This window comes from Kogia breviceps, chromosome 4 (assembly GCF_026419965.1).
Source record: "Kogia breviceps isolate mKogBre1 chromosome 4, mKogBre1 haplotype 1, whole genome shotgun sequence".
NCBI classification, from domain to species: domain Eukaryota; kingdom Metazoa; phylum Chordata; class Mammalia; order Artiodactyla; family Physeteridae; genus Kogia; species Kogia breviceps.
Window position 1 is genome coordinate 168,315,220 of NC_081313.1, and position 27,437 is coordinate 168,342,656.

Here is a 27,437-nt window from a genome sequence, read left to right on the forward strand (position 1 = left end):
AGTTAATGTAATGCAAAGCTATTAGAATGTTGCTTAGCACATGGTAAGTGAGATACAAGGTTTAGCTACCCATTATTATCATCGTCGTCGTCTATCCCTGGAAGAATACTAGTTTCTCTGGGAAGTCTGAGGATCCAGGATAGGAAGGACACTTTTCCGTAAATGTCGTTGTGTGTGTTTTGAATTTTGAACCATGTCAATGTATTGCCTTAAAGAAAAAAAAAAGTTTTTTTTTCCCAAAGTGCTGTCGATTCATTTAACACTTTCTGAGCTGTGCACCAGGCGTGCTCCATGCCCAAAAAACCTCGAGGTCTGTCTTCGTGGAGTCGCAGTCTAAGAGCAGGGACTCAGAATGGGTTTGCGGAATTGATTTTACTTGAGAGAATCCTAGGGGGCGTGTAGAACGGTATCAGTAAAGATACTGCTGTGGTACTCAGAGCAACTTTGCCAAATAGATTATTTGTGCAATAGAAATAATACTTGGTGCTTTAAAATATATATATATCGATTAATTAAAAAATTTTTTTAAAAAGCTTCGGGGAAAGTTACAGGACCTATATCCATGTACAGAATCCCCAGCGAGTGTCGGACGCTGCGCGATGCCAGGGCTGGGCACGCAGAATTGACCCTGATCTCGAGGCCCTTCCCGCCTCTTGAGGAAGCTGCAAATGGACGTGCTTTCTAAAGTGGTGGTCCGAACGCGCCAAAACCACGAATCCTCGTGCGTGAACTGTACTAGGCCGTGCCGGGAGCTGCGAGCGCTACTGTGGCAGAAAAATGGGGCCACAAGACCTGAACACGGTTCAGCCGGCCCCTGATGGGAGCCCCTTGTTCCTCTGGATTTGTGACGTTTCTCAACCCCGCCAGTTCCGGCCACGTGTAGATTTCAGGGTGTAATCACGCACGCTTTCGGTGTGGGTGTTTCCGTAGTGTAGTGGTTATCACGTTCGCCTCACACGCGAAAGGTCCCCGGTTCGAAACCGGGCGGAAACAACGACAGTCGGTTTTTTTTTTTTTTTTTTTTTGGTCCTAGTCACCGTCTCTCCCGCATCCCGAAGAGTGAAGGCCGTCGCTTGAAGGACAAGTGTGTGTTTATCTATTTCTTTTTCTCGGAGACTGGCTGTGAGGCGGCACCGTAGCAGTCTATATTCTCCATAAGTGCTCCAACGTAAATTCAGGTCTCGTTACCTCAGCTAATCTCTTTGCTCTAACGCCCGGAAGCCTGCACGGCCACCTCTTCCGTGTCGGGGGGGCGTAGACTTCGGACCCCTCGGTCCTAGTCATTAGGGCAGAGCCAGGCGCACAGTTGGCGCTCCGTAATACTTCTGTGGTCGCTTAGCAGTGTGCCTACATCCTTGCTTGTGAATCTTGGTCTCTTGGGACAGGAAAAGTACTTCCAGTAGCCGCCCGGCTAGCTCAGTCGGTAGAGCATGAGACTCTTAATCTCAGGGTCGTGGGTTCGAGCCCCACGTTGGGCGCTGATTCCTTTTGGAAACTAGGATAATAATAAAAGAGCTTTTGATGCAAGGACAGCAAGGTATTCTCCAGACCATGACCCGCACTCGAGATGGAGTGCACCCAGCTCTAAGGCCTATCGCTTCCCGAAAAGCACAGTGAAGGGTGACTGACAGCGGACGAATTCCTAGGGGCCTGTTCCTCAGACCACATTCCTCTTACTGAAATCCACCTATCAGCGCTCAACATGTATTAGGTGCCCTCTATTTAAGAGACAAGCTGCCCTGGGAGGGAGGGCACTGAGTGATCCCCGGGAGCTGCGGTAGGACCCCAGGGCCTCCTGATTAGCGACCACCTTACCAGGTGATTTAGAGGTTAGTGTTCCGCGCCCTCACCGCCGCCGCCCTGTTTCGATGTCCGAGACCCTCATGTCCAGTATACTCTATGCTCGATATTGAGTCGATCTTTTGTGAAATGTTGCCCCACACATCCCAGCCTCCACATTCCCCCTACACATAAAGGAACGTTAAAATGTTCTTTCTTGGAACACCCTAACGTGAACATCTTCAGTTTACCGGTCTTGTCACGAAATTCTTCCTTAACTTCACTTGAATTCATTCTTTTCCATTTATTGTTCCTTAGTCCTGCAAATTCAGCCCATTTTCTATTTTCCGTCTGTAGAAGTCTCCCCACATACATACCAGACCACGAGAGAAGTCTGTTGATTATATAAAGCTGGTTTATTAAACTTGCTAAGCGAAGGATAGTACCACCTTCGGTCTCAGAAGTGTATCAAAAGGGAGCGTTAGGGAGGATTTAGCATGACACCCTCAGAGAGCAGTGTGGACAGGAATTGGGCAGTGTTGGTAAAATAGGCAGAGTTGCTAGTACAGGCCTACCTCATGCGTCCCTGGGGAGTTAGTGTTATTATGGTCTTTTCTTGGAACGTTTGAGTCTAAACAAGATGGTGTTAGAAGAGTTTGAACTTTGGCATTTCGTCTTGCACAAATGCTTGTGGATTCGTTCGCAAAGTTGTTTCAGGGTTATTTTTTACCACCTTTAGTGGGACTGGAAAACATTCCTAAAAGATTCTGGCTTTTTCATTAAGAGAAAGCCGAAGTGCACGACAGGAATAAAGATGCAGACGTAGAGAATGGACATGAGGACACGGGGAGGGGGAAGGGTAAGCTGGAACAAAGTCAGAGAGTGTCATGGACATATATACACTACCAAACGTAAAATAGATAGCTAGTGGGAAGCAGCTGCATAGCACAGGGAGATCAGCTAGGTGGTTTGTGACCACCTAGAGGGGTGGGATAGGGAGGGTGGGAGGGAGACGCAAGAGGGAGGGGATATGGAGATATATGTATATGTAAAGCTGATTCACTTTGTTATACAGCAGAAACTAACACACCACTGTAAAGCAATTATACTCCCTTAAAGATGTTAAAAAAAAGAGAGAGAGAGAGAGAGAGAGAGAGAGAGAAAGCCTAAGTGGACAGGCTTCTCTTCCCTGTCTCCCAACAAGCCCAGGGCACGCTCCCCCGAGATTTTTGCTACAAATCCTGCTTTTCTCTCCTCTCCACCCCTTCCACCGCCGCCCCTCGGGCCAGGTCTGGTTTAGAATCCCGTTCTAGTAAGTGACCCACGTTGCTCTTGACGTTCATAGGTTCAGACGTTAGGCAAACGCATGGTAGGATTTTTGGTCTTTTTCTCGAGAGGTAGTAAAAGCTGCAGAGGCAGAAGGACTCGCACTGATTTACGTCTTGGATTCTTTGAGGAATGATGAGCAGGAGCTGTGAGGGGACTGAGACCGCGTCAGGGAGAGGGGCCGGAAGGACACAGTCACGGTCCAGACAGGAGGCGGCTGGCGCCAGGGGCAAGGCAGCAGCCGACCGGAGAAGCGGTGAAAGAGCTGGATGTATGGTTTGTACTCAGGGCAGGAGAGCGGTCTCCTGGATTTCTGCTTTCGATGGTTTAACAACCGAGATCGGATACTGAAGATTGGAAGTGGTGGTGGCGAGAGGAGAGAGGAGTAATGAGTTCAGTCTTGAACAAGTTGGGAGACGTCTAAAGGGACATGTGCAAGACAGGGGGGAGCAGTCTTAGCTGGAGTCTCAGTTGCAGGGATAGAGTGTGGGTCAAGCTGTGAGCTGGGATCTGACCCTCAGGGAGATGGCCTCAGGTACAAGAAGGAGTCGTCGTAATAGAAGGAAAGCCAGCAGCGAAGCTTCCATTGAAGCCAAGGGAGTCGAGATGTGCAAAAAGGGACGACAACTGGGTAGAGTCAAATTATAGTCTAGGAAGGGAAAATGGTAAAGCGTCCATGGATTGGGCCACTTGCAGCCCCCTTGGTAACCTTGAACTAGACTTGGACAAGAGGGCCTCCTGCCCTGTGCTCTGGGGGAGAGGGCCTTCCGTGTCACAGACACTTTAAGTATCCCTACTCAGTAGCACTCAGCCTCTGTTCCAATTCCTGGTTACCTAGGTCTTTGGGAACAAGCATCAGCAACAGAAAAACATTTTGCAATATTATACCATCGATACTACTCTTAAATTTGCATACATGTAGATCTACATATAGCATATGTTAAACCTCATCCCAATTCTGGAAATTGAATGAGTTTTATTTTTATAAAATACTTAAAAGATTTCACTACGTTTTCAAAATTTAATAAATTTTTTTCAGCTTTATTTAAATAACATCGACTTAAAATTTGATATCCACTAATTTCAACCTCCCCTTTATTCTTTTTTTTGGTGGTATGCGGGCCTGTCACCGTTGTGGCCTCTCCCGTTGCAGAGCTCAGGCTTTGCGGCCATGGCTCACAGGCCCAGCCATGTGGGATCTTCCAGACTGGGGCACGAACCCGTGTTCCCTGCATCAGCAGGCAGACTCTCAACCACTGCGCCACCAGGGAAGCCCTCCCCTTTATTCTTAATAATTTTGTATAATTTCTAAGAAATATATAATTATTTTGAAAGCATATGTAAAATTAATTTCATTGTTGCTTGTTCGTATCTAATTTACATTTTGACGAAAATATATTCAAATCTCATATATTTTGAATGTATTTGAACCCTTTAGATCTAACTGTCAATAGAGCACAAATTATCTGAAAATTTAAACCCGGCAGCTATCTCCCTAGAAGACAGAGATAATGGAGAGGGTTATCCAGCCTCAAGCCACATTTTACCTTCCCTCTCACGAGGCCCGCTGCTTTCATTCACACTTTTTTTTTTTAATTGCTACACTTGCTTGATTTCACTACCCACTAACGGATCGCGCTCCACAGTTTGACAAACACTGTTACCCGAGGCCACCAAAAGGGAGCGGTATTCCAGGGTAGAATGGTGCCAGGGGCTCTGAGCCAGCGGGTGGGCAGGGGGGGGTCCTGGACATTGACCATGATCACAAGTCCTATAAAGGGTATGGAAAAATGACCGGCTATGTGTTTCCGTAGTGTAGTGGTTATCACGTTCGCCTAACACGCGAAAGGTCCCCGGTTCGAAACCGGGCGGAAACAACAATAGTCCCTCTTTTTTTTTTTTCCCCACCCCCCTGCTAAAACAGTTTCTTCCAGTTAACTTGCCTACATCTGTCATTTGTTGCCGGAATGTATGTGCATAAAAGTACGCATAACTTTTAGTTTTATCCATACTCCTGTCTTTTCCAATCTATTACCAGTTCCCTTCAAGCTAATATGTTCCAGATCTCTAGGTCTGTAGTGCAAAAGCAGGTGGTCTATGTCATTAGAGCCAGACTTCACAGAACTTAAAATCCTAGATTTAGAGGCAGCAAAAGGCGGGAATGCCCCTCAATGGCAAATGAAATATTTTTAAAAGTACAAGAAGGAGTGCGTTGGAAACGTATAGTGGAAGTCAGGCTGGGGAATTGTTCACAGGAAAGATAGCAGTAATAACCACACCATCTATCACATCACGTTGACTGTGTCTGGCCCTGTTGTAGGTGTCTCCCTCTACTGTAGGTGAGGCCCCTGAGGCACAGACACCTCACATAAGGTGAGCAGATGTGGGGTAAATAGTAGACAGTGCTAAAGGACAGAGAATGGGGGAAGAAACAGGGCACCGAAAGAAATTCAAGTTAGCACAGCCGGAAAAGCACCTGGTTCTGCCAGTGATCTGCTGGTGACTGGCTCCCGCTCGGCGCTGCTGGCTATCGCGACAACCTCCACCTTACGGACACCACCGTGAGCGAGTCTGAGTTTTTCTACCCTGACTGGTTTCACTCCCATCCTGCTTCTCCGCATCAACCTGTCCTCAGCGGCAGTGCAGAACAGTAAAAAGAACCATCAGTCTCTCCAGAGGTGTCTCGGTCAGCCGCCTTCTTCACGGATCCTCACTTGCTGTGCATCTGTTTCGGGCCTGTGCGAAGTAACGGGTGTGTTGAGAACCGGGCTCCAGAGATCAAGGGGAAAAGGCAGCGAAGGCTTCACAGAAGCAGACCAGCGGTGCTTGGAGTCCCCAAAACAGAGTTCCCGGCCGGACCGGAGAGATGTCAGTAGAGAAACGCACGATGTGGACTTTTGCAGTGCAGCCTGGAAAATGGGGTTCACACTTTCATACGCCTGACGGTACACCAACTTACACGTGAGAGAAGCAACTTCTTTCCCAGGACTTCTGTCAAACTTGAACGTCAAGTAGAGAAAACATCAAAGTGGTAAATCAAATTCTCTTTCAAGTTTCATGCTTTTTTTTTTTTTTTTCCTTTTTTGGCTTCGCTTCGCAGCTTGCGGGATCTCATTTCCCAGACGAGTGATCGAATCCTGGCCCTGGCAGTGAAAGCGCCGAGTCCTAATCATTGGACCTCCGGGGAATTCCCTAAAATTCCACACATCTTAAATGCAGACAAAACATAACCAAAAATAGCCCAGTGATGGCAAAACTTGTTAGGCCACCTGCATTCACATAACTTACAGACACACAGAATCAGTATCAGTCCCATCTCTTTATCATTGCTCTTTTATACTTACTTGTATGCCTTACGAGGGTTTACAGATGTAAACCCAACCAAGAATGACAGGGCCCTGTCATGCAACTTAGAGCCCTAGAAGAGTGAAGAATTTTGGACCTCACTTGGAAGAATTCTCCCAGGCTTTCCCCTGCTGACCCAATTTCTTTTTTTTCCTCGTGTTTTTCAGACTAATTTGAGATGAGTCACTACCGTTCCTGCATCCGAGGCTCCGGACTGCCAGAGGTTCTCTTGCAACCCCTCCAAGCCGACCCAGGACTCTGGGAGGCCAGGACCATCACTCTGTCCCGTCATCACTCTTCTCCAGGTGGATTTTGGTCTGTGCCTCAGCTAACATAAGAGTTGTCATCTGACTTCCTTGGGGAGACAGTAAGCAAATTCAATGCAACACAATTAACACCAAAGAACCAGCTGGACTGAGCAATAAGCTCCACAGAAAGCTGTCTCATGTGAGTCATGTTTCTTTGGGGTTACATTTAATGCTAAATTGTCAGTAGGACTTGACAGCTTTCCTAGATTCATCTTGTTTCAATTAATGCTAAAATTATTCTCTTTTTGATGCTTGCATTATAGCTGCTTGTCAATGGAAGCCCCTTTATTATTTTTTGCGGTAGATGGGCCTCTTACTGCTGTGGCCTCTCCTGCTGCAGAGCACAGGCTCCAGACGCGCAGGCCCAGCAGCCATGGCTCACGGGCCCAGCCGCACCGCAGCATGTGGGATCTTCCCGGAAGAGGGCAACGAACCCACGTCCTCTACATCGGCAGGCGGACCCTGAACCACTGCGCCACCAGGGAAGCCCTGGAAGGCACTTTAAATTGGCCCCTTGATCCTTTCAGCATTGCCCTGGCAATTTGAGAGCATCCTTGTTTCCTGGTAGAAACTCACACTTCGGGCCTATTTATAATTTTTCCTGGATGCAGGAGAATGTTCAGGGAGATTGATTTTTAGTGAAGAGTAAAAGAAAAGAGCCAAATCTGGGTGTCAGGACAGTGCATGGGGCCAAAAGTCCCTGGCTCCCCCACTTCTGAGGTACCCTAGGGAAATCCTTTAAAGGATGTAAGCTTACACTGAGAGCTCTATTTAATTGTAGCTTTGCTAGATCTTTACTTTTTTTTTTCAAATAAACCTCAACATCATTACTCTACAAAATTATTTACCTAAGTCTCTCACTCAAAAGTAATTGTATTCCTTTTTGCTTTCATTTTTTAAACTTTTATTAGAAAATTTAAAGTAGACAGAATGGTATTGGGAAACCCCAAGTACTCATCACTCAGCTTCAACACTTTTCTCTCTTCCACCATTTCTGTTTTATCTCTACATCTACCACTTCCCACCCCACTGGCTCTTTTCTTCATAATCCTCATAGATCTCATGGAATAGCCTTCTATAGTCACTCTATTGATCATCTCCCTTTCCCTCTGGTTCTTTTATGTGTAAAACTTCAAGGTTAGGAAATAATATTAATAGCTACAAATCTCATGAATTGGGTCCTTACCGTGGACTAGAAACTGTTCTAGATGCTGCGCATCCTTGACTCCTTTGCACCCTTGCAACTAACCTATGGTGTGCCACTATTAAAAGGAAACTTCATTCACTCATTCATTTACATTGCAGTGAAAAAGACAGACCAGGTCCCTGCCCTCCTGATGTTTACCTTCTGATGGGCAATTAAAATAACAAACAAATAAACAGATAGAAAAATAATCTCAGAGAGCGATAAGGACTGTGAGAAAATTAATGAGGGTGATCTGATAGAGTGTCAGGCAGAGCACAGTATTAGAGAGATAGGCCAGAAAAGATGCATCAGAAGAGGTGACAATGAGCTGAGTCAGGAAGATATGAAAAAGCCAGGGCTTCCCTGGTGGCGCAGTGGTTGAGAATCTGCCTGCTAATGCAGGGGACACGGGTTCTAGCCTGGTCTGGGAAGATCCCACATGCTGCGGAGCAACTAGGCCCGTGAGCCACAACTACTGAGCCTGCGTGTCTGGAGCCTGTGCTCCGCAACAAGAGAGGCCGCAATAGTGAGAGGCCCGTGCACCGCGATGAAGAGTGGCCCTCGCTTGCCACAACTAGAGAAAGCCCTCGCACGGAAACGAAGACCCAATACAGCCAAAACTAAATAAATTAATTAATTTTTTTAAAAAAAGAAAGAAAGAGCCAGACTTCCAAATATCTTGGGGAAGAGGCCTTTGGGAGAGGGAGCAGAGAGTTCAAAGGCCCTGAAGTAGGTGTAAACTTGGTGGGTTCAAGGACGGAAGACCAGGGGCTTGGAGGCTAAGGAGCCACACCTATGCCTCCTTGGCTCTGCATTTGGATGACTGCCTCCGCACCATTTGCTGGTTTTGTTTGCAGGTGGATAGAACAGTGAGTGGAGGACACGGGATCTTATGTCTTTGAGGACTCCCAGGCAAATGAAGAACACAGTAGAGTTTTTAACACAGTGAAGAACACAGTAGAGTTTTTAACACAATGTGGAGTTTTTAAGGACAAATGAATTAACACGTAAGTTCATTCAGAAAATTTCAAATAAACAATAAACACCAGCTCTAGATTCCGGCTGTGACCTAATCACTGCCTCCCCAGTGCCTCCCTCACCTCACCATGAATTGAAAGTTCAGATAAATTCTGTAATTGTCATTTAAAATGTCTAAGAGAATATCACCAGTGGCTTAGATGTTCAGGAAGATGCCTTTTGGTAACCTTAATTCATGAAAGAACCAGTGAAAGGGATTGTTCCATTTGTTTCAAAAATTTCTAGCTTTATAAGAAGAACAACAATATTTGTAAATTAAATTGAAAACCTTGAGGAAAACTAGACTTTAACATTTGCAACTGTAATACATTGAATATTAATCACAAAAGAAGTATGTATTGAAAAGGATACATACTTTTCCCTATTCAAAAGACTCCCCCTTGCCCTTAGGCACTAACCATCTCAAATGATAGCAGAGAGGGTTTCCCAAAATAGTCAGTGATTTTAGTTCAGTTGGTCCTGACACAGAATAGAGGAGCAGGTCATTCTGGGTCATCTTTTTTGGCCTCTCTTCCTTTCACAGGCAGTCCTCCAGAATTAGCTTGCTCTGGTTGACATTTTGTCTTCCTCCTTACCCACAATTCACATTCCCCATGACACCAGCATGTGACTGAGACCTGCCTTTTTCCTGGGGAGACTTGCAGCCTTAAACCAATGTGATATGACATAAACAGCAATGAAATAATGGGTGAGCATTTGGTAATGATTGAAACTTCGGATGCTACACAGACCATAGAAGAATGATTTTCTCAAGTTTAGTAAAGGGAAACCAGTTGCTGTTAAAGAAAAAGATGATACTGGAGTGTTTTTAGACTAGTTAGAATATAGCCATGAATATATTAAACCTGGAAGTAATCTTCTGTTTCAAATGAGGTTTTTAAATAAGAATATTCGTGTGGATGGTTGATTAATAAATTACATTTAAATTATATATAATCATTGTTTTAAACAATGATTATTTAGACAAACTACATGCATGATCTAATAATTTATATATCCCCCATATGACACCAAGACCTTATATAACATCACATACAAATTTAATGTCTTATATCTAGTTGGAGTCTTCTTGTCTAAGGAGAAAATTTGCCGAGTAAAAAAAATAACTGAGCAGGCCTTTCCAATGATGTCATGGCTTTGCAAGTGAAGAAAACATGATGGCCTCCCACAGAAACAGGACTGAAAAGAGAAAAAAATAATGTTGTCCTATAGAATTGGATTAGAAACCATAAATTAGAGTGACAATGTGATCTTCAAAATCTTTTGTCCAAGTATGTGCCTGTGAGAGGTAAAAGGAAGGTCCCTCTCCCTGTTGGCCCTGCAATGGTTATTATCCTATAGGACAGACAGTGAGGGACCCTGTTAATTTTAAGGGGGTAGGGACAGTCACATGTTAGGCTTGTTGTTAAAGCATCCCGATGCCACCAAGGCAGTGAAGAAACAGTCAATCTCATTCATGACTGGTGGGAGGTAAGATCACACTGTAGCACCCATAGCCTGGTGATTTGTCTATTTTACATTACAACTTCATATATACCTTGACCCAGGAATCTTACTTCTTGGGAATTTGCCTTACAGATATAAGTTCAAAAGTGCAAAATGACAACACTACATGCTTATTAATTGCAGCATTGATTGTAATAGCAAGATATTGGAAACTATGAATATCCATCAGTAGGTGATCTGTTAAATTAGGATTCATCTACAGTGGAATATTATGCAGCTGCAAAAAAAGACAGGAAAATTTCTATGTCTTGAGATGGAAAGATCATCAAAATATAACAGAGCTGTAATTATATTTTTGTGTAAAATAGGGGAAAACAAAAATATATTTGCATTTAAAAAAACTCTGGGGCTTCCCTGGTGGCGCAGTGGTTGAGAGTCCGCCTGCTGATGCAGGGGACACGGGTTCGTGCCCCGGTCCGGGAAGATCCCACATGCTGCGGAACGGCTGGGCCCGTGAGCCATATACAGGCTGCTGAGCCTGCGCGTCCGGAGCCTGTGCTCTGCAACGGGAGAAGCTACAGCAGCGAGAGGCCCGCGTACCGCCAAAAACAAAACCAAAACAAAACAAAAAACACCTCTGGAAGAATATGTACATAGATACAAAACTTGTTACTTAAGAAGGGAGGATGGAAGTTAGATTCTTTTCACTGAATATTTTTATAGATGGTTCAATTTTTGAACAGTACAGTTTATTACCTACTCAAAAGATGTTTTTAAAACTCATTTTGTGGTGCAGGCTCTGTGGAAAATGGTATGGCAATTCCACAAAAAATTAAACAGGGAAATACCATATATCAGCAAATCCACTTCTAGATATATACCCAAAAGAGGTGAAAGCAGGAACTCGAACATGTGTACTAGTAGTACACCCATGTTCATAGCAGCATTATCCACAATCGCCAAAGGATGGAATAGACCCAAGTGTCTATCGAGAGATAAATGGATAAACAAAATGTGGTATATACATACAATCGAGTATTATGTAGCCTTAAACGGAAGGAATTCGGACACATGCTACAACATGGAAGAACCTTGAAGACATTAGGCTAAGTGAAATAAGCCAATCACAAAAGAACAAATATTGTATGGTCCATCTTATATGAGGTCCCTAGAGCAGTCAAATTGATAGACACAGAGAGTAGAATGGTGGTTGCCAGGGGCTGGGAGAAAGATAGTTAGGGAGTTAATGTTCACTGGGTACAGAGTTGCAGCTGGGGAATATAAAAAAGTTCTGGAGATGGATGGTGGTGATGGTTGCCTAACAATGTGAATGTGTTTAAAGCCACAGAGCTGTGAACTTTAAAATGGTGAACATGAACAACAAGGTCTTACTGTATAGCACAGGGAACTATATTCAATATCTTGTAATAAACCATAATGGAAAAGAATATGAAAGACAATCTATATCTAATATCTATATCTATGTATATTATCTTTGCTGTATACCAGAAGGTAACACAACATTGTATATCAACTATACTTCAATTTTTTTTAATGGTGAAAGGGGTAAATTTTATTATGTATGTCGTAAACAATTTTGAAAAACCCGTAAACAATTTTTAAAAACCCACTTTGTTTCTAGGTAAAGGATAGATTAATCAATGAACAGAAGAGTGACAATAAAATGCCTTAGTGAATATCATATACAGGGAATTTCCCGTACAGGATTTCTTTATTCTTTCCGAAAGCGGGTCAGGATTTCTTTATTCTTTCCGAAAGCGGGTCAGGCAAGGAAGTGCTTCGTGTGACCAAAAGATACACTTCGCCCAACGTGGGGCTCGAACCCACGACCCTGAGATTAAGAGTCTCATGCTCTACCGACTGAGCTAGCCGGGCACAAGTATCACTTCTTTCAGTATTTCTTACTTCAAGGTAGGATTCGGGCTGTATCTAGCTCCAGGTTTGAGCCTAGCTGGGACAAGATCTGGCCACTAAACACAAGATTCTTAGCAGTCCAAGAAACTCAAACTCTACCGATCGTGCTTCACTGACCGTCCCTCCCACTTCCGTCCGTTTTCTGCTTGTCCTTTTCTGCCAGCGACCTCGTCCTTTTCCATCCCTGGAAAACGTGCGGCTCAGTGCAGGGAAAAACTTCGCACGCTGATGCCATCGACGAGCTCACCCTGTGATTTTTCAGTCCGAAGTTTAAAGACAGAGCCGCGTGCTTGGGGTTGTAGTGGGTGAGGGCCGCCGACTCCTCCCACCGGCGCAAACTCCACTCTTCAGGGTTTTTCCTAGTGTTCTGCAAACACCCTGCGTTTCGAAATGTGGAAGGAGAGGAAGCAAAACGATCACGCCCATGCGCATTGGAGATGCCGGGGATCGAACCCGGGGCCTCATACATGCAAAGCATGCGCTCTACCACTGAGCTACATCCCCACTGTCTCGAAGTATCTTTTCCATGTTCCCTTAGTCCTTTACTAGCGAAAGACAAGGCTGAACGGATGGCATCACCAGTCGCGACAACCCAAACGCAGCGGAACTCGGTGGCCAGCGCCGGGAGCTGTTCCAGGGTCCTCTACTGATTCTAGGCGAGCGGACCTCTACCGAGGGTCGCCCGGGGGGAGCACAGGACCGGGATAAACCCTTGGAGCCAGCGGGGAAAAAGAAGGGAAAGTCATCCGGCACGATGCCCAAAATGAACTGTGAGCCAAAAAAAGGAAAGTTAAGACTGGGTGCAGGACGTTACTTTTGTTAAACAAAAAGAGGGGGAGTGTAGCAAAATATGTAATATTTGTATAAAGTAATTCAGAATTGCAAAGTTGATTGCTTGGGATTGTAAGGGGACTGGGGCGTAGGTGATGGGCAGATTTTTCACTGTTAACTGCTCTGTATATCTGAATTTTGAGCCACATTTAAATCAATTCAATCCAAGAAAAGTTTACCGAGCTCTACTGTGTACCAAGAACTGCTCTAGAAAACTGGAGGTTCGACCGTGAACAAAACTGACATAGTCCATTATATCTATCAGCTCGTATTCCAGAGGAGGTAGAGTGCTAGAGAGAAAACAGAGCCAGTGTTGAGGGAGAAAATGTAGTAATGTGTGATTTTGAGGTGACTTTTGAAAAAAGGCTTGAAGGAGATGGGACCTGAGCCATGCAGGTATCTGAGGAAAGAGAGGTCCAAGTAAAGGTAACAGCCAGTTTAAAGGCCCTGAGGTAGGATCTTTCTGACATGTTATTGCAGGAATAGTAAGGAGGTCCATGTGGCAGGGGAGAGTGGTAGGAGACGAGGGTGGAGAGGTTGTGTGCAGGGGATGGAGAGGAAGAATGGGTAGGGCCTTTAGACGATTGTGAAGACTTCGACTTTTACTCTGAGAGATAGGAGCCACAGGAGGATTTGAGCAAAGGAGAGCCCTTATCTGAGTTAACATTTTAACAGGATTGTTCTCACAGCTGGATGGAGAAGATAGGGCAGGAGTGGGACAGAAGAGGAGAAAACTGTTGTGATCATCAAATTATAGGAGGTGTTGCGGTGGAGGGAGTGAGAGAGTGAGGAGATGCTGAGGACTGTGAGTGGGGCCTTCGCATTTCCCCTGTCTGGGGGAGCCTCAGAGGGCTCACCCCTTTGGGCCCGAGCACCTGGAGGGGTGGAGTTGTTAACTGGGACGGGGTGGGAAAGGCTGTGGGAGGAGCAGAGCAGAAGTGCATTGTGGAAACGGTGAGTGTGTGCCTCCCCCTTAGAATGCTGCATGTGGAGATGCTGCCCAGTGAGTTGGATGTGGGACCCAGGCATCCCAGGAAGAGCTGGGCTGGGGATTTGTACTGTGGAGCAGGGAGAAGGTCTCTTAAGCAAGAAAGTGGAAGAGATCACAAGGAAGTGAGTATAGACAGAAGTTCAAGGGTTGAGCAAGAGCAGGGAGAGGAGGAGGAAACCACCGCGGTGGCCAGGAAGTGGGTAGGAGGCCATGGAGGTGGGAGGAGAGTCAGGGAGTACAGCATCCCAAAAGTCGCTGAGAAAGGGTGTCCGGAAGAAGAAAGCATCAGAGGAGAGAGGAGGTAAGGCCTGAGAAGGGGCCTGCTTTCACCTTTGGGTTAGGATCGCTGTGGTCACTGGTGACCTTGACGAGCAGTTTCTGAGGAGGTTGGGGAAGAAAATCTGCCCCAAGTGCCCTCCAGAGGGAGTGAGGTGAGAGAGGGTGTGAGCAAATAACACTGGCAGTTCTGGGCTGGGGTAGGAGGGACTGTAGAAACGAGCTAGAGAAACAAAGGATTGGTTTTGGAGGGGTATAACAGCGAATACAGTGGGGGAATTGACTCTAAGTGTATTACTTGCTTTAAAAAAACAAAAATAAAGAATAAATGGGGAGGCGTGGGGGGGACACAATCGCGGGAGAGGTAGCTACAAAAGTGGATACAAGGCCACGCTTGGGGGTCGGGGGCAAGAGTCAGGTTCCGGACTCTAAATTTAGCTCAGCACAGGGCTGGACAAACCTGAGCTCCAGGAACCTGACACTGGTCCGGCGCCAGGCCCTCGGGCTGCGCTGGGTCGGCCTCGGGCGGCAACCGGGAGCGGCGCCCAGATGGTCGTGTGCTTCCACCTGTCCCGGCCCGTTTCCCAAGGCTGACTGGGTCAGGCTGGGGCGGCCTAGACAGGCTCGCGTCGGAGCTGAGAGAAGGGAGAGACGGAGAGAAGGCGCCGCGGGACCCAGGAGGCCGCGGGCCAAGGCGGGACATTGAGGGGCCCAGAACGGGAGCGCAGAGCACTGGCCTGCACTGAATCCCCTCGCCCTGTGCTGCCCGGTCAGCTATAAAAGCGCACCCTCCCCTCACATTTCCCATCCTGGCGCACCCTCAGCTCAAGTCTCTGCCAGCAGGCGTCAGCCCCGCCTTTCTTCTTCCCGTGGGCGCTCGGAGGCCCGCCCCGGCCGCTGCGCTAGGAGCGGCGTACCGTAGGGTAGGGTAGCCTCTCCCGCGCCGCCCGACTTGGGTGAGCTGAGGGTGCGCATGGCGGCGGTGGGGCCGCGGACTGGCCCGGGCACCGGGGCCGAGGCGCTGGCGCTGGCGGTAGAGCTGCAGGGCGAGGCGACCTGCTCCATCTGCCTGGAGCTCTTCCGGGAGCCGGTGTCCGTCGAGTGCGGCCACAGCTTCTGCCGCGCCTGCATCGCGCGCTGCTGGGAGCGCCCGGGCGCCGGGGCCACCGCCGCGTCCCACAAGTTGCCCTGCCCGCTGCCCTGCCCGCAGTGTCGCGAGCCCGCGCGCCCGGGCCAGCTGCGGCCCAACCGGCAGCTGGCCGCGGTGGCCACGCTGCTGCGGCGCTTCAGCCTGCCAGCGGGCGCGCAGGGAGAACGCGGGCCTCCGGAGGCGGTGGCGGCCGGGTGCGCGCAGCACCGCGAACCGCTCAAGCTCTACTGCCAGGACGATGGACGTGCCATTTGCGTGGTGTGCGACCGCGCCCGCGAGCACCGCGCTCACGCCGTGCTACCCCTGGACGAGGCGGTGCAGGAGGCCAAGGTGAGCGCCGTCCCCACCCCTGCGCGCCCCCGGGACCCCCAGTCCCCGTTCTGCGTTCCCGCGCAGGCAGGAAGGCCCAGGTGAGCCCCTGCTTCTTTTCCCTTATACCATGCTGCGCAGCATTGACTTCGGAACTGAGCGTGGCTCTCCCTCTGTCACCCCCGGCACCACCAATACCACCTTCCCAAACCTCTCGCGTTTCCCTTTGGGCCCCTACTGGACCGCCTGCACGATGCCCCACAGATTTGGAGATTTTCTTTCTGTCGGTACCTGGCTTTGAGCGGTTTTACGTCACACCCACACATTCGCTACCCCCACTATCAGCCCTTTCCCTGGGCATAGCTCTGTTCGATGTTCTCACCTTCTGTGGCCGAGTGGGACGACTTTCCCAAGAGGTCGGGGTGAGGGGGTGGGTGGTTCCAGGGCTGAGTAGAGAGCCAAGAGTCATCTGGGATTCTGGCACCTCCCTTTCCTGCCAACTTGCTAGGGTGTGCGCGGAGGCCTCTGGCACAGTCTCCAGTCTTTCTTTGCTCTTACCCTGCTCCAGCTCTCCCACCCAGAGGGCTTTCTGATGGTGGTGAGAGCAGAAGACAGGACTAGGCAGGCTGGGCTGTTGGGTGGCTTGATTTCAGCCTGCATTGTGCACAGATGGTCTTGAGGACGGGAGACCCTGAGGCCTTTGGAGTCACCCAGCAGCTCTCCTGTACTCTTACGTGCAGCCTGTGCAGGCTGTAGCCATCCCGACGTCCAGAGGTGGCTTCAACCCTGCCGCCTCCTCCTCAATGAACAGGGCCTTCCCTTTCTCCTGAGTGGCTTCAAGAAGGCACATGTGGGAGTTGCCAGAATCCTCTCCCCACAATGTCCTCCTTGTCACCCTTCCGCAGGAGCTCCTGGAGTCCAGGCTGAAGGTCTTGAAGAAGGATCTGGAGGATTATGAGTCATTTCGTTCCACCGAAGAGAAGGAGAGCAAGGAGCTCCTGGTGAGCATGGCAACCCCCAGGTTGGCTCCCCTGGGTGACAACAGAGGGCCACCCACTACTCAGTCTAGGCGTGTGTGGCTTTGGAGTGTGTGCCTGTGGAACAGCAGAGGTGGATTTTAGAAATATAAAGAGATGCATGTTATATAGGGTGACCGTGTAATTTATTATATAACCAGAGCTTTGGAGAGTGAAAGGGAGGGCTAAAATAATTATTTTATTGTTTTTTTTTTTTTTTTTCCCCGGTATGCGGGCCTCACACTGTTGTGGCCTCTCCCGTTGCGGAGCGCAGGCTCCGGAAGCGCAGGCCCAGCGGCCATGGCTCACGGGCCCAGCCGCTTCGCGGCATGTGGGATCCTCCCAGACCGGGGCACGAACCCGTGTGCCCTGTACTGGCAGGCGGACTCTCAACCACTGCGCCACCAGGGAAGCCCTAAAATAATTATTTTAGAACAGCTGGCTTGACGTGGAACTGTCCAGGTGAATCAGGATGTATAGTCCCCCTAATATTACATAACACCCCAGTTAGGGTCTGTGGAGCATCTTGTAATTGAACACATTAATATCTCTATAGAGAAACATATGAATATTCATACTAAGTGGGAGCCTTCTGTCAGTCTATGGCATATTTTACCACCAAAGGAGTTATGAAAAAAACTTTTTTTCATTTTTAGAGTTTTTTAGATTTTGAAATCGAGGCTAGGGGAGAGGGGTTGGGGGGATGGGGGAGGGGAGTGCAGAGCTGCTCCCCACCCAGCAGAGGGCAGGAGGTTCTGGGACTTGGGTTTTCAGCAGCCGATTGTGCTAGCATCCCCCTGCCCAGCGCTTGGGGTGATATTTTGTCTTCCTTGAAGTGGAACAGGAAAGTGAATGGGGTTCATTTTGGTTAAGGTGGGCAAATGTGGGTCACTGTCATTTTCTATCTCGAAAATTCAGTTCCTAGCTCACAAAATAGGGGTTAAGAGAATGAAAGGATCTACTAAGGCCTGTTAGGGCAGGGCTCTTAAGTTCTGGAGTTGGAAAATGGAGGGAGAGGAACCTGAGGGCCACCCCCACTTAAGGGAAGGAGGTGTGGGGCGAAGGGGAGGACCTTGTGTACAGGTGCTCCAGGGTCCTTTCCTGACCCTGAACTGCATCTGGTACACCTGCATCCCATGCACATCTCAGGCATTCTCTTCTGAACATTCACTTCCCTCCACAAGGAAGGGCTCACCCCTTACCCCTCCAGATCTCCACTCTGCTCTGTTGGAAAAAAGAGTAAGCATGTGGCTCTTTGGCCATTGCTGTACATCCATGATCCAGAGGGCCTTCTCCAGCTTGGGCAGCTTCATGGTCTCTGGCCCACACCCCATGACATTGCTTAGCACTTTCTACTCTGTCCTACACCCACCCAGCCAACCCCTCTCTGGCCCACACATCCTTAATGATTACAAAATACCCGCTTAATGAGACAACCATTGCTGCTATGAGAACAAGGAGAATGAATATTTCTATTTGAAAATGCTCTTACCATTTAGAGGAGTAGTTCTCAACTGGTGGCAATTTGGGGCCCCAGGGGACATTTGGCCATGTCTGGAGATATTTTTGGTTGTCAACACTGGGGCACAGGTGCTACTGGTGTTTACCGTTAGAGGCCAGGGTAGTGCTTAAACATCCTGCAATGCATGGGACAGCCCTCCACCACAAATAATTATCTTGCCCCAAATGTCAATAGCGCCGAGGTTGGAAACCCCGATTTAGAGTATTTTGTTAAATATTTGTCCCACTCGTGTTATTTCCTTGGGAGACCATATGCTATAATTGCAGGAAGCTTGGACTCTGGTGTCAGACTCCCTGGATTAGAATCCTGACTTCCCGCTTCCTGCTCATGCACCTCTCTGTCTTGGTCTCCTCCTTTGTAAATCAGGGGGAGAGTGTACCCACGTCACTGGGTGGTTATCAGCATTGAGGGAGTTAACACCTGTAAAGTGTCCTGTGCTGCTGCTGCCTGCTTGCCTAATATCCTGAAGACGGGGGAGCAGTGAACTGAACCCAGGTCTCCTGACTTCAGAACCCACTTATAGTCTCCTCTTCCAGCCACCCCCTTCTCCCCTAGAGTTTTCAGGGAAGAGGAACTTTGACAGTGGAGCTTGTCCTGGAGGGATGGAATCCTTCTCACTGGCCACCAGAGGCCTCACTTGTCATATCGTGCAGAGTCCCTCCCATGTGTTCCCGTAAAGAATCAAGAGGATCAGGAGAGAGAGTCTGTGTCTGAAAACACAGGGGTGAAAATCCTGTGGATAGTGGTAATGGAAAGAATAGAATATAAAGCTTGCACACAGCATACTCTTACTTAGGTCATTGTGGGTGTGCTGTTACCTCTGATCACTGGCATTGATTTTCCCTCCTTCTTTCTACTTTTCTGCATTTCCAGGTTTTGGATTATGAACATGTGTTGCCTTTACAATTGCTAAACAGGGAAGGTGCTCTTTAAAATGAAGTAAAGTGAAGAGTGAAAGTTGGAGGGGTGACAAGTGTTAAAGTACAAAATTCAAATGAGTAAAATTTAAAGATCTTATTGGCTTTATTCAGTGATTCGTAAATCAGCCAACATCCCATCTTGCAGAAAGAAAGAAGTTCTGAAGAGCTATACAAGGCAAGAGACTTTACAGGCAGAGGGAGCAGGAACAAGGAAGTTGTACTAGGCAGAAAAGTGGGTTGGCCACAGAGGCTCAGGAGTAGAATAGTTGTTTTGACTGTTACAAAGGCTTTTCATTGGCCCAACAGCATGGGCTCCCACCCACCAAGAATGATCTAGCAACTGCTGCTGCCCAATGTTCAGCCTGGCAGCAACAGAACCACTGCAGAGACCTGATATAACATCATCCTTGAAGGAAACCAGTTACTTGGTAGCAGATGGATTGCACTGGACCTCTTCCACCCTGGAAGGGACAGCATTTTATCTTGGCTGGAACTGACACATTTCTGAGTAAGAGTTGTCTTTTCTGCCTGCAGAGCCCAAGCCAGCACTACTAAGGACTTATAGACTGTTTGATTCATCAACATGATTTATGATCCGAAAGTAGTTTGGGTGTCTGATTAGAGAGGGAATGTAAACATAAGAAGTGCTGTGAAGGTAGAAGTATTTTAAATGTACTTCTAATCTTGCAGTTTTGATATCCTATTAGTACATGTTTTTAATGCTGTGAATATGCTTCTTTAAATGTGAGACCTGCCGTCATCTCTCCATGTAGATACTTGCCTCACCCTTGCAGCCTAACAATGAATTAGGGTACTTTGTTGGCCTGCTTGTCTGACAGCCAGTGACATCATTGATTTACTTGAAGTTTCTATGTCTTAAAATGAGTTTTCAGCGGCAGGCCCCACTCCACGAAGGTTTTTTTCTTCTTGCGGTATGCGGGCCTCTCACTGTTGTGGCCTCTCCCGTTGCGGAGCACAGGCTCCGGACGCACAGGCTCAGCGGCCATGGCTCACGGGCTTAGTTGCTCCGCGGCATGTGGGATCTTCCCGGACCAGGGCACGAACCCGTGTCTCCTGCATCGGCAGGCGGATTCTCAACCACTGCGCCACCAGGGAAGCCCTCCACGAAGGTTTTGCTTCAAAGCCACACCTTAAAGTTGCCTTATAAATCATATATTAAATCATTGCTGAAAATGTTGAACTAAACCAAAGTGAGAAGAATTATTCAGCGTTATGTTTGAGAGCTCGCTGTGTGCTATCAAATATGTTTTCCAACTCTACAGTAACTTGAAACCATCATGTGTTTGGATGCTCTAATTTCAGCAGAATAAAGATCATAAATTTGGTCACACACACAAAAAAGTGGGTTGGCTATTGCAAAGTTGCTTTCCCTGTAGGGGATGGCAGGGGTTTATCAGGCAGATTACTGAACAAATACTGTTCAGGTCATTCCTTATAGGCTGGTTTAAGATAACATTTGTGGGAGAGCTGAAACTCATTAGGTCTCGGTTTGGTCATGTGGGACTTAACATAAGCGACTCCTGTTGTCTTGTTTTTAACACAAAAGAAATGTGTTTGGGGACCTCAGTTTAATCCTTACAGTGACTGAAGGAGGCACTATTTTATCCCTCCCACTTTTCCAATAAGGAAACTGCAGCCCTGGGGGGTTCTGGGGTGAGTTTGAAGTTGCCCTAGGTTGGTGGGAGAGCCTAGGTTGGTGGGAGAGCCCAGGTCTAAAGAGACACATGGGCGCAACTGTGACAGGGAAAGGGAAAGCACGTGTTGAGGCTGCTGCATGCTCGGAATTGGGACATTTAAACCAGAGCGTGTGCACGGTGGGCACGCATGCGTGAGTCTCTGACCCCTGAGCAGTGAGGGGGATGGACCCCTGCCCTGTGGGATGGCTCAGAGGCTTCCATCCAAATGCTGTGTCTCAGATGCCTACATCCCTTTGCCCTCTTCAACTTCACCTCTCCTGAGACAGAATCAGATGGCAGCCGAGCGAGAGAAGGTTGGGGCGGAGTTCCAGGCTCTGCGGGCCTTCCTGGTGGAGCAGGAGGGCCGGCTCCTGGGCCACCTGGAGGAGCTGTCCCGGGAGGTAACACAGAAGCAGAATGAGAACCTGGCCCAGCTTGGGGGTGAGATTGCCCAGCTCTCCAAGCTCAGCAGCCACATCCAGGAGACAACTTGCAAGCCTGATCTTGACTTTCTCCAGGTGAGCCTGGCTTGGCCAGGGTATGAGTCATTGATCCTAAGGCGGGAGGCATGAATTTATCCCTCCCACTTTTCAAATGAGGAAACAAGAATGGAAGCAAGAACAGAATCAGATCCTATGTGTTTAGTAGAATCACACATCTAGAGCCAAAGTGGACTAGAGAGAGGAGTGCTGATTTTCCTGGGGTTAGAGGTCTAAAGGGATGTGATAAAAACTTTCTTGACCGTGATCCACAATAATATATCTTACAATGTATTCTATTATATATATTGTGACAAAAGTCTCAGAAAGTGACACTTACCTGTACTACATGTGATGCACTTTGATGTTTTTTATTCTGTCTTATTTCCTTCTAAAATAAATAGTCACAATCCACTAAATAAACTTCACAAGTCACAAATGGATCAAGAATGGTCATTTAAGGGAATTCCCTGGACTCTGTACTTCCACTGCCAGGGGCCTGGGTTCAATCCATGGTCTGGTAACTAAGATACCACAAAGCCATGAGGCCAAAAAAAAAAAAAAAGGTCATTTAAAAGGAACTAATATGAGTGATGACCGGCTGTTGCATAAGAGCTGTCACTTGTCTTGGGTGATGTTGAAAGCAGAGGCAATATTGGGTCCTAGCACTTGGCTCCAGTGATGATTCTGTAATAAATGGGGGCATCGGGAAGCTGTTGCCACCTGGGGCCCGTGCAGAAGGTAGGGGGTGATACACCTGCTTATTGCTTATTCCCCTGGAAGGAGGGCAAGGGGCCAGTTTTATTTTCTCAAAAGTAAATGCTGATTTGGTTTTCTCTCATTGTTCTTTCCAGGAATTCAAAAACACACTAAGCAGGTGAGTGGACCTAACAATACCTTGGGCCTCTCTAAGTTGGGTCTTCTTTTCCACTTAGCTGCCTCTCTTCATTCCGCATCCCTGACCTCTCACCTCCCTGTGCCCCCACTGCCTTACCTGGGTACCTTCTGAAGCAAACATCTGCTGCCTGGCCAGGGGTATTCGGCACGGGGTCAGGCTTTCCTTTTCACCTCTCCCCACCCAGAGGACCTCACCATCCTAATTGTCAAGCCCAGTGGGAGTGGGACACATGTTAGTGGGCCTTCCTCAGGGTCCTTGTCCTGCAGGTGCAGCAATGTGCCTGCCCCCAAGCCAACCACAGTCTCTTCTGAGATGAAGAATAAAGTCTGGAATGTTTCTCTCAAGACCTTTGTCTTAAAGGGGCTGCTCAAGAAGTTCAGAGGTAGGGGCTTGTGTGTGGGGCTGGGCCCTGCAGTCCTGGTGGTGATGGTGTGTTGCTGGTGGTTTGGGGTCCTTGAAGATGTGCCTTTCCAAAAGCTGTTTGATAAAACAGAAACTAGGGTGTGTCAAGGCCAGACTGGTGCGGGGCTGGGGGCTGGGGGGGAGGCGGTGGTGGCTAATTTATTTAGAACCCCCGCCCCTACCCCAGGGCATGAAGCTTCCCCTGGGGACAGATGGAGTAGAGGGGCACTGGGGGCAGAAAGAAGGAGAAGGAGGGGGCGCTCAGCTCAGAATGGCTCCAGACAAAAGAGGGGGAAGTGGGAGAGGTAGAGCTAGAATACAGCCCCCTCCCCACCCCCATGATTGGCCCAGCACTTGCCCATCAACTCTAGGGTATCTGGGGAGTGAGTGAACCCCCAGATTTTTGACATTTACAGTGGGGCTGTAAATGTCAAGAGGTGTTGTCACCGTTGTTGCCAAATAGAAATTTCCCACGTCATTCACACACAACCTGCTTTGTTTCTCCTCTTCAGAGGATCTTCGGGGAGAACTGGAGAAAGAAGAAAAAGGTATGATGGCTGTTTTAACAGTGAGTGCCCGTCATTTGGCCATGTAGAGATCCAGTGACTGTCTCTCGGGGCTCTCTTTGTTCCTTCTTCACATCCACCTCAGCAACTTTGCCATCGACTGCCCTTTCTTCCTCATCCTCACAATTCTGATTCCTTCAGGCCACAGTGGGGCCCATAGGCCTATCAGGTGTTCCAGAGTAGGAGTGCCCAGCACTTGAGATACTTAGATCAGGGAGTGCTTGTCGGTCACCTGGACAAGCCTCTCTTCCCTGTTCCCGCTCCCAGAGAGATGGAGACCTCTCCTGGGGACAGGGATTGTGTGCAGGGGTTGGGGGAAGCAGGAGGAGACTGAAGACTGGAAGGGAGGTGGTTATCACTCCTGCAGGGCTCTGGGGTGAGTGGGATCTAACCCCAAGGGGGGAAGGGAAGTGGGGAGGGGAGGGCACATGTTCCTGATGCTGATGACTGAGCTAAATCAGATCTGACTCGGGAAGACTCTAAACCAGCTGAGTCAGACTATGTCCTCCTCTGCTCAGAACCCTGTGACAGCCCTGCCCCTCTCACTCAGTAAGGGCTGGAGTTCTGGCAGTGGTCTTCAAGGCCCTACGAGATCTGGCCTCACCGCACACTCTTCCCCTGGTTCACTCTGTGCAGCCACACACAGTCCTTGCTGCTCCTGGAAGGCACCAAGCACACAGCTACTTAAGGGCCTTTGCACTGCACCGGCTATGCCAGGGCCTGGAACACCCTTCCCGCCAGACAGCTGCATATCTGACTTCCTCATCTCCTTGATGTCTGTGCTCAAATGCACCTTTTTAGTAAGGCTTTCCCTGGCCCCTCTAGTTGAAATTACAGCCTGCTCTCCTGATCCCTCTATCATATATTGTGTCTCCTCCTTCTCCCCATAGAAAGGAAGCTGCAGGAGGGCAGGGATACTCCACTGTGGGATTCTCAGGGCCTAGAACAGACCTGGAACATAGTAGCCCTTACAACAAGTGTGCATATTTTAACTTTTTATTATGGAAAATTTCAAACATACACTAAAGTAGAGAGAAGAGCATAACGAGTATTATGTACTCATCATACACCTTCATCAGTTATTGACTCGTGGCTAGTATTTTTTGTAAACACCACTTCTTCCCACTGGATTATTTCACAGCAAACCACAGATAACTCTCATTTCCGTAAATATCTCAGTATGTTGTCTCTAAAGAGATAGACTTAAAAAAAAAATAAACACAAAACCATTAAAAAAGCAAACACAAAACCAACATCATAACTAAAAAATTAATAATTCTTTCCAGTCTCTAGTGTCCAAAATCCCCCACTTGTCTTTTTTTTAATTTTATTTTTTTCAATTGAAAGTATAATTCATTTACAGTGTTTTGCCAATCTCTGCTGTACAGCCCCAGTGTCTTTTTTTTTTTTCTCTTTTGGGCTGCCTTGGGTCTTCATTGCTCCACGTGGGCTTTTCTCTAGTTGTGCGAGTGGGGTCTACCCTTCGATGCGGTGCACGGGCTTCTCATTGTGGTGGCTTCGCAGGCTTCAGAAGTTGCAGCACGCGGGCTCTAGAGTGCAGGCTCAGTCGTTGTGGCACAGGGGTTTACTTGCTCCACCGCATGTGGGATCTTCCAGGACCAGGGCTCGAACCTGTGTTCCCTGCAGTGGCAGGCAGAGTCTTAACCACTGCGCCAGTGGGGAAGACCGCCCCCCCCCCCCCCCAAGTCTTTTAAATTGGATTTGTCAATCTGTTTGAATTGAGGTCCAAATCAGGTCCATAAATTGCTTTTCTGTGATTTCAACACCTACTTCATGAGGGGGCGGTGGGAGTGGGGTGAGGGGAGCCATTCAAGGACGCTGCATGGGACGTCTCTCCCTGTCTTTCCCCCTCCCCAAACCCCGCAGTGGAGCTGACCTTGGACCCCGACACGGCCAACCCCCGCCTCATCCTCTCTCTGGATCTTAAGAGCGTGCGCCTTGGACAGCGGGCCCAGGGCCTGCCCAGCCACCCGCGCCGCTTCGACACCAACACGCGAGTTCTGGCATCCTGCGGTTTCTCCTCCGGGAGGCACCACTGGGAGGTGGAAGTAGGCTCCAAGGACGGCTGGGCCTTCGGCGTGGCACGTGAGAGCGTGCGCCGCAAGGGCCTCACGCCCTTCACCCCCGAGGAGGGCGTCTGGGCGCTGCAGCTCAACAGCGGGCAGTACTGGGCGGTGACCAGCCCTGAAAGGACGCCCCTCAGCTGTGGGCACCTGTCCCGCGTGCGGGTCGCCCTGGACCTGGAGGTGGGGGCCGTGTCCTTCTATGCTGCGGAGGACATGCACCACATCTACACCTTCCGTGTCAACTTCCAAGAGCGCGTGTTCCCCCTTTTCTCTGTCTGCTCCACCGGCACCTACTTGCGAATCTGGCCTTGAGGGGCATTGCCCGGCCTCCCTGAGGGGGTCATCAGTCAAGGGTGAACTCCTCCTAGCCCTGGCTGCCCACGGGAAGGCATGTTGCCCTCGGACGGAGCCTCCTGGTCACTCTGGGTATATTTTCTAGAGGCAGTCTAGAGATATAGCACTCTGGGTATATATTGCCCTAGGCTGCCTTAGAGGGCCTTCTGCAGACTACAACGTCAAAGACATGAGAATGGGCTGTTGGGGAAAAGGGCTCTGAGGTCAGTTGAGCAGGGGAAGAGACGCTTTGGACCCTCCTGGCACGTCTCCTGCCTGTTGTCCGCGTGTGGATTTGGCCTGAGCTGTAAGGAGGTGGAGGTGGATGAGGACAGGAGCCCAGCTCCACCAGAGGTGCTTCCTATCACTACCCCAACTCAGCAGGGCTTCTGGTTCTGTGGAACAAAACCAAGCTCTTGTCCTGTGCCATCCTCAGCTGCAAGGGGGCAGGTTCCTGCCAGGCCAATCAGGTTCATGATCCCTTCTGCTTTGCCTTCCTGTCAGCTGCCAGCTCTGCCTTCAGAGACCTGAATCTAGCTGGCCTGATGAAGTTGTCTACTCAGGGAGGATCACTGTACTTCCAGCTCAGTGGAGAGTTTGGGCTGGAACTGGTAGGAGACCCTTGATCTGTACATGAGGGAAAAGCCCAGGGTAACAGCATATAGGCATTGCTGCCATCCAATATGGCTTAGCCTGATGACAGAGTGTATGTACAATACATCCTTGGCCACAGTGACTGCTCCGTGTTCTCAAGTTTGCCTAAACCCTTTTCAAGTGCCAAAGTACAGTCTCCCTTGGGTAAGGAGACCAAAGATTCTGGGATTTTTGAAACTCAAGGTGGCACGCATAATTTTACAGAAGCAACTAACACCAGCATGGAGATGCACAGAGTACAGGTATGCCCCTGACAGACACTTCCTGGAGCTTCCCAAATGTATGCCAACAGCAGAAGACCCTGGTGCCAAGGCCTGCTCAGCCTGTACCCTGGAGGGTGTTATTCCCTTGGCTAATTGTCCCCCAGCTTCTGCATGGCTGGGCTTCTGGGAGAGTGGAGGTGGGCTGTTCCCTGCTTAGTGTGCTCCAGGAAAGGGGGATGGGGAGATGGAAATACAGACTGTGAGCTCATTTCTAGGGTGCCTTGGCTCATTCTTAACTCCCCCAGTCTGAATGCAAGAGCACAATTATGAGCAAAGGTTTCAGCCAGACTGGGTGAGCGTGTGTATTTACCTGTGTGAGGAACGTCTGCATGTGTGTTTATATCTCAGATCTCAGGAACGGAGGGCGGGGCCATGTGGATTTTGGAGAGGGCGTTTATGAGCATGCGTATAGGGTTTAGGTGCAAACAGACATAGGTCAGTATAGTCACACGCTATTTTTGATTTGTAGTTGTAAAATATTAGCCACCCCATATTTAGGTGAAAGCCAAAGGTTTCCTTCCCCCACTACCTAGCTACCCAGCTAGATGAAATCCAGTCTCAGACCTAATTCTGTCCTGCACACATTGTTTACATAGACGTGTTGGCATGCAGGGGCAGTGACCATCAAACAGTCTGATCTGCAAGCATCTTGGAGTTTCCATGCTCTGTCCCTGAGATAC

The 27,437-nt window shown here is 48.6% G+C and overlaps 1 protein-coding gene and 5 non-coding genes across 10 annotated transcripts; 4 read left to right on the forward strand and 2 right to left on the reverse strand.

Moving 5' to 3' along the window:
* The first annotated feature begins 920 nt into the window (after positions 1–920).
* Positions 921–993, forward strand: TRNAV-CAC (transfer RNA valine (anticodon CAC)). Its single transcript has one exon. It is a non-coding gene; the product is annotated as a tRNA-Val (tRNA).
* A 412-nt stretch (positions 994–1,405) lies between these two features.
* On the forward strand, positions 1,406–1,478 carry TRNAK-CUU (transfer RNA lysine (anticodon CUU)). The gene has a single exon. It is a non-coding gene; the product is annotated as a tRNA-Lys (tRNA).
* Positions 1,479–4,909: 3,431 nt separating this feature from the next.
* TRNAV-AAC (transfer RNA valine (anticodon AAC)) lies at positions 4,910–4,982 on the forward strand. Its single transcript has one exon. It is a non-coding gene; the product is annotated as a tRNA-Val (tRNA).
* A 7,269-nt stretch (positions 4,983–12,251) lies between these two features.
* Positions 12,252–12,324, reverse strand: TRNAK-CUU (transfer RNA lysine (anticodon CUU)). Its single transcript has one exon. It is a non-coding gene; the product is annotated as a tRNA-Lys (tRNA).
* A 471-nt stretch (positions 12,325–12,795) lies between these two features.
* Positions 12,796–12,867, reverse strand: TRNAA-UGC (transfer RNA alanine (anticodon UGC)). The gene has a single exon. It is a non-coding gene; the product is annotated as a tRNA-Ala (tRNA).
* A 1,566-nt stretch (positions 12,868–14,433) lies between these two features.
* Positions 14,434–26,969, forward strand: TRIM7 (tripartite motif containing 7). Of its 5 annotated transcripts, XM_067032343.1 has the most exons (8): positions 14,434–14,486; positions 15,672–15,941; positions 16,826–16,921; positions 21,363–21,593; positions 22,409–22,431; positions 22,719–22,834; positions 23,367–23,402; positions 25,308–26,969. In XM_067032343.1, the coding sequence occupies exons 4-8, from the start codon at positions 21,369–21,371 to the stop codon at positions 25,817–25,819; spliced, it is 912 nt and encodes a 303-aa protein (XP_066888444.1). In that variant the 5' UTR covers positions 14,434–14,486; positions 15,672–15,941; positions 16,826–16,921; positions 21,363–21,368; the 3' UTR covers positions 25,820–26,969. The 5 variants fall into 5 exon arrangements, 4 of the variants coding, with proteins under 4 accessions (XP_066888444.1, XP_058919165.1, XP_066888445.1 ...); XM_059063182.2 differs by lacking the exon at positions 14,434–14,486 and having other exon boundaries at positions 14,891–15,941; XM_067032344.1 differs by lacking the exons at positions 14,434–14,486; positions 15,672–15,941 and adding an exon at positions 15,946–16,021.
* Positions 26,970–27,437: the final 468 nt, after the last annotated feature.

Coding starts and splice junctions, on each gene's coding strand:
- TRIM7 (XM_059063182.2), top strand. CDS start 15,435: ATGGCGGCGGTGGGGCCGCGGACTGGCCCGGGCACCGGGGCCGAGGCG. Junction 15,942..16,825: donor AGGCGGTGCAGGAGGCCAAG/GTGAGCGCCGTC, acceptor ACCCTTCCGCAG/GAGCTCCTGGAGTCCAGGCT. Junction 16,922..21,362: donor AGGAGAGCAAGGAGCTCCTG/GTGAGCATGGCA, acceptor CTCCTGAGACAG/AATCAGATGGCAGCCGAGCG.